At 47.0% G+C, this 12,526-nt stretch overlaps 1 protein-coding gene across 1 annotated transcript in view; it reads left to right on the top strand.

The window, feature by feature from the left end:
* The window catches only part of ttn.2 (titin, tandem duplicate 2), a 256,838-nt gene extending 246,744 nt beyond the window's left edge, over positions 1-10,094 (top strand). The window contains exons 250-253 of the mRNA XM_061692635.1: positions 56-266; positions 362-6,238; positions 6,748-7,053; positions 8,884-10,094. Of these exons, the coding sequence (XP_061548619.1) occupies positions 56-266; positions 362-6,238; positions 6,748-7,053; positions 8,884-9,176 (6,687 nt within the window). The 3' untranslated portion in view covers positions 9,177-10,094. The remainder of the gene's footprint in view (positions 1-55; positions 267-361; positions 6,239-6,747; positions 7,054-8,883) is intronic.
* The last annotated feature ends 2,432 nt before the right edge of the window (positions 10,095-12,526 follow it).

The following is a 12,526-nucleotide window of genomic DNA, read 5'->3' on the forward strand; positions in this document are numbered from 1 at the left end:
CTACTTCCTACAGTTACAATCAATGAGTTAATATTTTGATTCCTCCTATGTCCAGGTGGTGGGACATCCCAAGCCTGTGGTGAAATGGTACAGAAGTGGAAAGGAGATCCAGGCCGACGGAACCAAGATTAAAGTCCAGGAGTTCAAGGGTGGTTACTACCAGCTGGTCATTACTGCTGCTGATGAGACTGATGCCACAGTGTATCAAGTTAGAGCGACCAACTCTGGAGGATCCATCTCCACCACTGCAAACCTGGAAGTGGAAGGTAGACACTCAAGTTGCTGATATTTAGAGGGATTGATCATTTTAATGGTGATCATTTTGAGATTGAGTGATGCTACATGGTCTGTGCCATTCCAGTTCCTGCCAAGATTCATTTGCCAAAGGATCTCCAGGGGATGGGAGCAGTCCACGCTGTTCGGGGTGACCATATCACCATCAAGATCTCCATCTCTGGCAAGCCCGAACCAGCAATTACCTGGCAGAAGGGTCAGGAGATCCTCTCCAACTCTGCTTATCACCAGATTATCACCACTCGCTCTTTCACATCACTGGTCTTCCAGAAGGGAGTACAGCAAAAGGACACAGGCTACTACAGCATCACTGCCAAAAACAGGTTCGGAATGGACAAACAGACCATTGAGGTGAGCATAGCTGACATTCCTGAAGCTCCCAAAGGACTGGTGGTCAGCGACATCTCCCGTGATTCCATTACCCTGACCTGGGAGCCCCCTGCCAGGGATGGCGGAAGTGAAATCATCAGCTATATTGTGGAAAAATGCCCCACCTCGGCTGACAGGTGGATTCGTGCTGGACAGACTACCGACTGCAGCCTCACCATCCTCAACATCTTTGGCCAGGCAAAATATCAGTTCCGCATTATTGCAGAGAACCAGTTTGGCCTGAGTCCTCCCTCTGCACCAACGGAACCCATCACAACAAAGGTGGACAAGTCCGTGATTAGGAACTATGATGAGGAAGTAGATGAGACCAGAGAGATCACCAAAGGAGAGGCACAGTCCTTCAAGATCAAGGATCTGTACTCCAAGTACACTATTTCTGAAGAGCTTGCTCGTTGTCAATTTGGAGTGGTCCACCGTTGTGTGGAGATCGCTACCAAGAAGACCTTCATGGCCAAGTTCATCAAGGTCAAAGGAACTGACCGTGAACTGGTTCTTAGGGAAATCGAGGCCTTGAACATAGCAAGGCATAAGAACATTATATACCTCCACGAATATTTTGAAAGTATGGAGGAGATCATCCTCATCTTTGAGTTTATTTCTGGAGTTGACATCTTTGAGCGCCTTGGAACAAGCAACTTTGAGCTCACGGAGAGGGAGATTGTCCTCTATCTCAGACAGGTCTGCTCAGCACTCAAGTTTTTACATAGCAACAACTTTGCCCACTTTGACATCCGCTCAGACAACATCGTCTACACCACAAGGAGAAGCTATCTCGTCAAGATTATCGACATGGGTCAGGCTCGGTTGCTGGTACCGGGTGAAAACATCAGAATGCTCTTCTCAGCTGCAGAGTATTGCGCCCCTGAGGTCCACCGCCATGACTTGGTCACAACAGCCACCGATATGTGGTCTGTGGGTGTTCTGGCCTACGTCCTGCTGAGTGGTCTGAATCCGTTTGCTGCAGAATCCATGACACAAATGATCGAGAACATCTCCGCCTGTGAGTATGTCTTTGACGGCGAAGCATTTAGGGACATCAGTCTGGAGGCTATGGACTTTGTGGACAGACTTCTTGTCAAGGACAGGAAGCTTCGTATGACAGCCCATGAAGCATTGGAGCATCCTTGGCTGAAGATGAAGATCGAGCATGTCAGCAACAAAATCATCCGGACGCTGAGACACAGAAGGTACTACCACTCTGTGGTAAAGCGGACCGATACAATTGTCTCAGCAGCTCGTGTTGCCTACGGTGGCGCCTTTAGGAACCAGAGAGGATTGGCTGTGGGCAAAGTGAAGATCGGTACCGAGTACCAGGGTCTACGTGCTGGCCCAGTCATGCATGCCTATGCTGAGGAAGGTGGCCATGTTAGGTTCACTTGTAGTATTGCCAGCTTTGACCAGAGTACGCAGGTAACATGGTACTTCGGTAGCCGCCAGTTACACTCAAGTTCCAAGTACGAGATCACATACAGCAATGGTTTTGCCAGCATATATGTGAAGGACATTAAAGAGACTGACGATGGCGTCTACAGGTGCAAGGTGTTAAGCGATGATGGTGAAGATAGCGCATATGGCGAACTCTTTGTTGAGACAGTGAGAAGCATCAGGGAGTACTATGTATGTCGTTCCATCAAGAAACTGAGAAAGAGGGTTGACAAAACCAAAATCCTGTACAGGCCACCGGAGTTCACGCTGCCTCTGTACAATCGCACAACCTACATCGGTGAAGATGTGCGCTTTGGCGTCACCATTACCGTGCATCCCGATCCTCATGTTACGTGGTTGAAGAACGGAGAAGTAATCAAACCTGGAGACGATGATGCCAAGTACACTTTCATGAGTGACAAGGGCCTCTACCAGCTGATTATCCACAACCTTGACATGAGTGACGACGCTGAATACACTGTCAAGGCTCACAACAAATTTGGAGAAGACAGCTGCAAGGCCCGTCTCACCGTGACACCACACCCCGTGACGGAGGAAACTATGAAGCCCACATTCAAGCGTCTGCTGACCAATGTTGAGTGCACAGAAGGAGACAGTGTCCGCTTTGATATCAGAGTGTCTGGAATCCCAACTCCTTCACTGAATTGGGAAAAGGACGGACATTCTCTCCAGTTGGGTCCAAAGATAATCGTCATCCAAGAGGATGCTGACCACCATGTTCTGTACATCAGGGAGACACTGCTTGAGGACTCTGGTGTCTACAAAGTGACCGCAACCAACTGTACTGGCTCAATGAGTTGCCAAGCTACGCTGAATGTGGACCGCCTCACATACACCAGAAGAGAGTACAAGAGCGAGGAGGAGAAACACAGACACGTTCAGATGCAGATTGAAAAGACCAACAAGATGGCTCAGAAGATTGTCGCCACAGAGGAGATAGTTCCTCTCAACCCAACAGCCCAAGAGGCTCTTAAATTTGCTGCAGAGATGTACAAGCCTGCTATCAGCACCAAGAACGTCGAGGGCGAATTTGATATCAGGGCGGTGAAATCAGAGACCAAGAAACTACAAGAGCGAAGGATTTTCATGCCATATGAGATCCCCGAACCTGTAGTTCATGACCGCCAAGCTCTGGGTGAGGACAAAGTTATTAAGCAATTTGTTGCTCTCTCTGACATGAAATGGTACCGCAAATTGAAAGACCAGTATCTGGTTCCAGAGAGAATGGAGAGGTTTGTGCAAAAGCGACAAAGGCGAATTCGCCTGTCCAGGTGGGAGCAGTTCTACGTCATGCCGCTCCCCAGAATCACTGACCAGTATAGGCCAAGATGGCGAATTCCAAAAATGACTTTAGATGATCTGGAGATTGTCAGACCTGGCCGCCGCTCACCATCTCTTGAGTCCGAGATATCGTTAAGATCTAGGAGAAGATCTTTGGGTGATTTGAGTGACGAGCAGCTGTTGATGACCGCGGATGACTATCTGTCCTCCAGGAGGACTGAGCAGGAGAAAATGATGCTGGAGGATGAACTGGAGCTTGGCTTCTCTGCTTCCCCTGCGATCAGTCCGGTTCGCATTGAACGACATGCAGTGCAGCGTGAAGAGAGGTCGCATGAGGTCCGGCAGGAAGGTTTGGAGGTCACAGAGACAAAGAAAAAGCGTACTGTATCTCAGTTCATGAGAAGGAGGCGCTCACTGTCCCCCACATACATTGAGCTGATGCGTCCAGTCGCCGAGCTGATCAGACCTGCTCGCAGGAGGCTGGCGGTGGAGACAGAGACCGAGATAGTAGAGAGGAGATCCCCCACTCCAGAGAGAACTCGTCCCCGCTCCCCGAGTCCCATCAGGTCTCTCGAGAGGTCCTCCCGTTCTTCCTCACGTTTTGAGCGCTCTGCCCGCTTTGACATCATGTCCCGCTACGAGGCCAGAAAGGCAGCTCTGAAGTCTGAGAGGACATATCAGGTGGTTAGTCAGTCACCGTTCAGCCTGGATCATGGGCCCCGTGTGACTGTCAGGATGCGCTCTCACCGCGTGCCACTCGGTCAGGACACCAAATTCACCCTGAATATCCAAGCCAAGCCAGAAGCCGAGGTCAAGTGGTTCCACAATGGAAACGAGATCGGTGAAACCAGCAGTAAATACGTCTTTAGCAACATGAGTGGAGTTTTGACCATCACCATCCTGGACTGCCAAGAAGAGGACAGTGGCACATACCGCTGCTTCTGCTCCAACACCAGGGGAGAAGCCTCAGACTATGCCACCCTGGATGTGGCAGGCGGCACCTACACCACCTTCTGTTCTCGGCGCAAGGACGAGGAAGTTCCTAAAACGTTTGTTCCTGAAATGACTCGGATTGATCACTACCACTCGTCCCGTTTCAAAACTGGCTATGAATCTCAGAGCCACTTTGAAGTGGAAGAAAGCAAGACTAAGCTATCAGAGACACGTGAAGGTGTCACTCGGGAAAGATACGGGGCTTCTGCTGAGAGATACTCATCAGCTGAACGCTATGGCTCATCCATCAAGTACGCCTCTACGGAATACTCATCTGCCTCCTCCTACTCTTCTGAAAAGTTAGCTTTTTCTGAAAAGCATACCACAGCTGAAACTAAGTCAAAATATGCCGCTGCGTCCGAGCAGCTTTCTGTCCAAAAAGTGAAACCCTATGTTGGAGCCAGATTACTCACCAAGCCCCAGTCTGTGACCGTAGCCGAGGGCGAGAAAGCCTGGTTCACCTGCGATATTGATGGAGAGCCTGCGCCTTCTGTGATCTGGGTGCACGAGGGGAGAACCATTATCTCTTCCCGCCATGTTCAAGTCACCACCACACAGTACAAGTCCGCCCTGGAGATCTCCTCCATCACATCCTCTGACGAGGGCAGTTACACAGTCATCGTAGAGAACTCTGCAGGCCGGCAGGAGGCTCAGTTCACCTTGACCATCCGTAGACATGTTCCAAAAGAGGTTAAGGGCATCAAGTTCCCAGAACCAAGTGTGAAGTCACCAGAGCATTCAGTCTCATCACCACCACCCTCTGTGACTTCCCCTGTTCCCAGTTTGAGGTCACCAGAACCTAGTGTCAAGTCCACTGACCCTAATGTGAAGTCATCAGCACCTACAGTCAAGTCCCTTGAACCTAGTGTAAAGTCGCCAGGACCTAGCGTCAAGTCCTCTGAACCTAGTGTGAAGTCACCAGGACCAAGTGTCAAGTCTCCTGTGCCCTTGATTAAATCACCAGCACCCAGTGTGATGTCACCAGGACCCAGCGTCAAGTCCCCTGAACCTAGTATGAAGTCACCAGAGCCTAGCGTCAAGTCCCCTGAGCCCTCGGTTAAGTCGACAACACCCAGAGTAAAGTCACCAGTACCAGGTGTCAAGTCACCAACTCCAGGTGTGAAAACACCAGCTCCTGGTATCAAGTCCCCTGAACCTGAGGGCTTTAAGTCCCCCAGGGGTATAAAATCTCCCGAACCAGGACCTAAGTCACCAACATCAATAAAGTCACCTGAAGCTGAGGAACCTAAGACACACCGGGGCATCAAATCCCCTGAACCGGCAGGAATTAAAACACTTAAAGGCATCAAGTCCCCAGAACCTGCTGGCATCAAAGCACCAAGAGGCATCAAATCTCCAGAACCATCTGGCATCAAGTCACCAAAGGCTGTGAAGTCCCCTGAGCCCGAGGGAGTTAAATCTCCAATTAGAATGAAGTCTCCACCTCCCATGATGTCCCCCAAGAGGGTTCTGTCACCACCGACTGTCAAGTCTCCAACCCCCAAACCTCCCAAAGTCATGAGTCAGCTGGCGGCTATGGCCTACGAAGACTGTGTGAAGATGTCTTGTGTTTGTGACAGCAGTGTCAAAGAGGTCTCATGGTATTGCAATGGTAGACGGCTTTCCAAGAGCAGCCGCTTTGAGATTAAGTACGCCGACGGTTCCTGTAGTCTCCTGATCCACGACCTAACTGACAGCGACCAAGGAGAGTACACCTGCGAGATGACATCTGAGGGAGGCGTCTCAAAGTCCTCCTTCTCCTTTACTGGACAGGTGTACCAGTCGATTCGCATGAAGATCACCGCTTATTGTGAAAAGCAACTTGCACTTAAAGGTGAGCAACAAGTTTAAGATCTCTCAAGTAGGGTTAGGTGATATATGGAGTTTTTTGACCCAGGATGATATTTAGATGGTTGTGTTTTTTTTCCAGCTTCCCTAGCTTAAAGCGCACTCCTGCTAATGTGCACTGCTTTCACTAACAACATGGTCGCGAGCAGAGAGGAGCTAGTTTACAAAAGCAGCAAAAGCATTTAGTGACTCTCTCAATCTGTTGTATTATTGTTGTTAATGGTCCCTGGTTCACGTTTCTTCATGTCACTTCAACATAGTTCCTCGGTACTAAGATCGTGGCAAAGGCCTACTTTTATACTAGACAGGGCTTTTGAGTAGAAAAACAGCAAATAGGCTGTATCAATAGTTTTCCAGCAGATAAAGGAGAACTTTTGTGATTAAAATCCAAGATTTTATTGAAAGGGTTATATATCGCCCAGCCCTACTCTGGAGTCTCTGGTCAGTCCCTCTGGATGTTAACAAGCACGCTTTTTCCTTCTGGACACTCAGCAGGCTCCACCACGATGACAAGTGTGAAGGAGTCGTCCTTAACCAGCTCCACGACCGCCATGAAGAGAGAAATTTGCACTATGGAGGAGTCGTCGTCTTCCTTCTCGTCGTCATCATCCTCCGCCCAGCGAGTCATGATGTCCTCCATGATGGAGTCCAGCTCCTTCGACAGCCCGGCCGCCGAAATGAAGTTTGAGACCATGTCCATGTCCAGCGTGTCCTCCATGGCTTCCGAGTCGTATGCCATGAGCTCTAGCAGTGCCATGGGAATGAGGTCGCACCTGACCGGATCCTCCTTCAGGGCCATCGGTAAGACTCTGATAATAACTTATTTGAACATAATAATAACTTTATTTGAACAGTGAAACCCCTGTTTATCGTGGGGGATACGTTCCAGACCCACCCACGAAAAGTGAAAATCTGCGATGGAAAGACCATAATGAAAAAACATTTTGTAAATATAGTTTCACCCCTCCTGCAAATTTTAAACACACGTAAAACTATTAAACTCACACTGAAATGTATTAAATGACACTTTGTAAAGTACAGTGGTGCACTCGTATCTCAACATGCATTTCAAATCATCTTTCCCCATTGAAATGAATGGAAATGCAATTAATCTCTTCAAGTTCCTCCAAAAAAAGCACTCAAAATTCATTTATTTAACGTGTTTTTGTAATAAAAATTGCACTCAACAGAATTTCACTGTCTAAAGACACTCAGTGATAACATTTGCTCTCCACATAACCTGCAAACGTGAAATGCAAGCCCACAATACGACTGTACCTAATGTACTATCCTTCCTTTTTTTTTTTTTCTGTGGTGTTTATTGGCAGTTGGAAAACTAGCTTATTGGTGTATTAGTGCTACAAGCTGATATTGTCCTTCCACTCCAAGGAAACTAATGTGAATTGATGGTGGCAAACTGTTGTGAAGTTTTCTTCTGCCATCTAGTGGTGGGGGTCTGAAGCGTACATATCTCCTATTTTTGCTCGAGTCGCAAGACTAAAAATGGACAAAGTTTATCATACTGTATCCCGAAAAAACAGTAAGTCAACGCACTTGTATCTCAAGGCACCACCGTATTCCTTCGTGCCTATTCTTACTCTCTGGCTCACACAGTTCTCCAAATAAGAGGCAAAGCAAGCATTTGTCACCCAGCTGAAGTTGACTGTTAACACTGACACACAAAATAAAACAATTAAACATGTTTAAACACCAAAATCTTCAACAAAACTATACTGTTTAGTTTAAACAAAGTCTACTGGTTTCATGCTAACGTATAATGTGAAGTGCCATAGATGGATTATTGAAATAAAATTTGATGATTAGCATTGATGTTACGTAATTCTAAACCTTTAAATAACTGTTAGTTGAAGCCACACAGATCAGCAACACAAACAGATCATACAAAAATCCTCACAGGCATACATATTTTGTGGGATTGAAGACTATGACTGTGGCGACCTTCTCTTTTTGCTGTTCATTACGTTGCATCTCTTCCAGTAGAGCTAATGCAGGGCTGCTAGACATGGTGTGGCTCAACGTGGTACTCCACTGAAAGCGAGCAACTCTAAAGTCATTTTCTTTACCGCTTATCCTCACTAGGGTCGCGCGCTGCTGGAACCTATCCCAGCCATCATCGGGCAGGAGGCGGGGCACACCCTGAACTGGTTGCCAGCCAATCGCAGGGCAAATACAAACAAACAACCATTCGCACTCACATTCACACCTACGGGCAATTTAGAGTCTCCAATGCATGCATGTTTTTGGAATGTGGGAGGAAACCGGAGTGCCCGGAGAAAACCCACACAGGCACGGGGAGAACATGCAAACTCCACACAGGCGGGGCCGGGAATTGAACCCCGGTCCTCAGAACTGTGAGGCTGACGCTCTAACCAGTCGCCCACCGTGCCGCACTGTAAAAACCTAAAAAAATAAGTGTTTTAAAAAAAGAAAAAAGAAAAGCTGATCACAAAATCTCCCTCTCTGAACGGCGATATAGCGGGAGTTCACTGTTGTACAATATTACAAATATGTCAAAGGTGTACTCTACATCCATATGCTTTAAAATTCTTCAGTAAAATCTGAAAATATGTCAAACGGGTGTCAATAACTGAGTGCGTCTCGCCGGTTCAGGTTCTGCTCCCAGAATTGAGGCGGTGCCCGAGGACATCAGCATCGAGCCCGGCAAGGTCCTGACGGTGGCCTGCGCCTTCTCGGGTGATGCCACGCACGTGGAGTGGTCTCGTGGCGGCAAGAAGATCGAGTTGTTGTCAGGGGGCCGCTTCCACATTGAGACCAGCGAGGACCTGACCACCCTCATTATCACGGGCGTGCGAGAGGAAGATGCCGGAACGTACACCCTCAAACTGTCAAACGAGCTGGGATGTGACACGGCCACCGTTCACATCAGCATTCGAGCCGTGTAAAAAACCAAAAACAAGCAAATATACTGCGTGTCCCCTTTTCCCATTTTTGTCATCTTTTTATTTAGTATGCGACTCGACTTGTAAATAGGAACTATTTTTGTACCAAACATGACAAACTCAAGTATCTCCACTTGTTTGAAAATGTGACATGTACATAATGTATATAGCCGGATGTGACGGTTATGAGGAATGTATGCATCGTTATTTATGACAATTAATATGAAGTGAAACAAAGAAACCAAAAGAGGCTTTAACAGGAGAAAGTGCCACGTGGAACGAATACCCTGCTAAATGCAGAAACTCAAAACTGTGCCTCAACGTTACGTTGACGTCTAAGATTTCCTCAGCAGGTAGAGCGTCTCCCTGTTGAAGTTTACTCAACACTAGACTAAAAAAAAACTAAAAAAATAACCACGAGCGCGAGGTCCCGAGCGCTGTTTGCCTCTACCCTCACGTAAGCAGCACGAAGGGACCTGGCGCTGCGACGGATGATGTCGTACCACCGTTTTCAAAGACACGCTCACAGTGCGAGCGGCCTGCACTGCCTGAGCACGTGTTTGTTTTTTTGTTTTTTTTAAACGCCCAATGTTTGGTAACCGGCGCCTGTCCTGCAGCCACCACCCTCACCGGGGCCCTGGCCAGCGCCGGTTGCCAAAGACGGTGGCGCTTCCTCATGGAGGTCTGCAGTGTGCACGTGTGTTAGTGTGTAGACGACCAACTGCCTGTCCGCCTGCCGGCACGCCATCGTGTGCAGCGGCGGACTCCGAGCGAGGGAGGGTTTACCCGCGAGTGAGGACCCTCGTTCACGAGGGGGGACCCTCATCCGCGGGGAGACTCTCGTTCTCTCGACTGGTGTTAGTTTTTTTCCAGCAGCCTCCTCGAGTTTTTGTCCATTACTGATTTAATAAAGTGTGATTGTCAGCACAGCAGCACGACTTGTGTGTGATTCTTTACTGCCCGGTTTAGATGAGAGCATTTGCCAGCATATGACTGAATGTAGGAAGAAACACTTTTAGGTTATAATGTGATATTGTTTATTTAGTTTTGCGTCGCATCACACACGTGATCAAATGGGTCATTTTCATACAGTATAATTTGATTCATAACGGTAAAGACACTTGTAAAAATACAACTCTAATTGAGCAATTTTTTTATGCCGTCTCGGTTTTACATGGGTAAACAGCCACACTTTGTCCTATATTCAAAAAGTTATTGATGGTTTCAAATTTCTGGCATTCATAGTAAAGGCAATCTTTATTGACAGAGCAAATGGTTGTCGCCCATTGGAATACAACGGTAAAGACAAACTGCTTCATTAAGTGCATGTGAGTTGCACAATTTAGGTGTTGCCCTTGAAACTCTGTGGATAAAAGTGCATAAATACTCATTAAATTATTAACTTTATACAATCATAATAACGGTAAAGACATGCAGTAGTTCTGACACTCTAACAAATTCATACATATTCACACATATCTCAGAAATAACACTGTAAGAGCCTTAATTGGAAAAGTGACATCAAGGGTAAATTAAACGTGTACGTACAAATGGCTTCTAATTTAAATGTCATGCAGTAATTTATCTTGAAAAAATAATTGAATGATTTTTTAATTGTGTCGATTATGATTACAGTCTCTAAAACCTGTCAGTGTGTAACTGATTAATGGAAGCAATACATACAAAAGAAATGAAGGGACTGTTGGAAATGAATTCATACAATTACATGAAACTAATAACACCCTTGAGAATGCTGTCTGCTATTGTGAGAATGCAAAATGGCTGCCTCATCCTGGCACTTCAGCTCACAGATCCCTCTGGTGTATTGCAACAACATAATGAGGTGGCATTAACGGGAAAGACAGCTTGAGTGACGAAGAAGGACCGTTCTTGGGTTCTTCTCAATGGGTTCTTTTTCTAAGAACCCATTGTGACGTTTCGACAGATAATCACTGCCAAAAATTCAAATACTCTGATCAGTAAAATTTATTTTCAAAACGAAATTCAGTGGGCCATGTCTTGACCATTATAGATCAAATTATATGAAAATGACCCATATCCTATCGTATCACATAATTTTCCATTTTCTGAGCCGCTTCTCCTCACTAGGGTCGCGGGCGTGCTGGAGCCAATCCCAGCTGTCATCGGGCAGGAGGCGGGGTACACCCTGAACTGGTTGCCAGCCAATCGCAAGGCACATACAAACAAACAACCATTCGTACTCACAGTCACACCTACGGGCAATTTAGAGTCTCCAATTCATGCATGTTTTTGGGATGTGGGAGGAAACCGGAGTGCCCGGAGAAAACCCACGCAGGCACGGGGAGAACATGCAAACTCCACACAGGCGGGGCCGGGGATTGAACCCGGGTCCTCAGAACTGTGAGGCTGACGCTCTAACCAGTCACCCACTGTGCCGCCCGGTTATGTTATGCTTTAAGTTTTAAGAATAATAGGGGGGATGGCCCTCTAAGTTTTAACAGATGGCCCTCTGTGATGAATGTGAAGACACGCAATGAAGTGAAATGAGAGTTTCCGAGGAAGGAAACAGAAAGTGTTAATGGTAGAATGCTCAACAGGGGGCGCAACCTTGGCTTCAGAACGGATGCGTTCCCGCAGATGAATTAAGCTCACACTCTCACCGGATGTCAATCAGGCCATAAATTAGCAAGTAGCGTCACATTGTGAGTACGATAGCCCATAGTCTGAAGTTAATAATTGGTTACACCATGGCCAGGTTAGAATGTAGCAGAATGAGTGTGAAAGCGTGGTCTGTGGGGGGAGTGGCATCAAGAGGTCCATGCCTATTGTGTTGGGTTAAGGAGGATGTTGACGTGGTCGAGGGCATATGTGTGTAGCTGCGGATGTGTTACGGCGCCTTTACAGCCCGGTCGTAGGGGGCGTCGATGTGAGTAGGGGCACTTCCGGAATCCGCTTGAGGCTGTGCACGTAGTTTGAGTGAATGGTGTGAAAGTTACTGTCTGGATGATGCATAGTATAAGCTTGGTGAGGAGAATAATAAGTCGATGAGGTTATTTTAGTGTGATACGAGTGAATGTACGGTATGTGGATGTAAGGAACTTCATGTGCGTGCACAAGGAGATCCATCCATCCATCCATTTTCTGTTGTATTCTATTTTGAACATTATTACATTACATCATTATTATATACATTATTCCAGCAGTTTTTGGATTCTGATACGAGGATGCATTTGGAGAATACGTTAATCCCAGGCATATAGATTTAGTGCCTTGTTACAATCAATTTGAACAGTTGATGGAAGAGCAAATCGTAAATTGAGAGGTCTTCTGTTGAACAAAGTGAAGGAGTACGATCTGAGTTAAAGAAAGTG

The sequence above is a fragment of the Phycodurus eques genome, chromosome 12 (assembly GCF_024500275.1).
Source record: "Phycodurus eques isolate BA_2022a chromosome 12, UOR_Pequ_1.1, whole genome shotgun sequence".
NCBI lineage: Eukaryota > Metazoa > Chordata > Actinopteri > Syngnathiformes > Syngnathidae > Phycodurus > Phycodurus eques.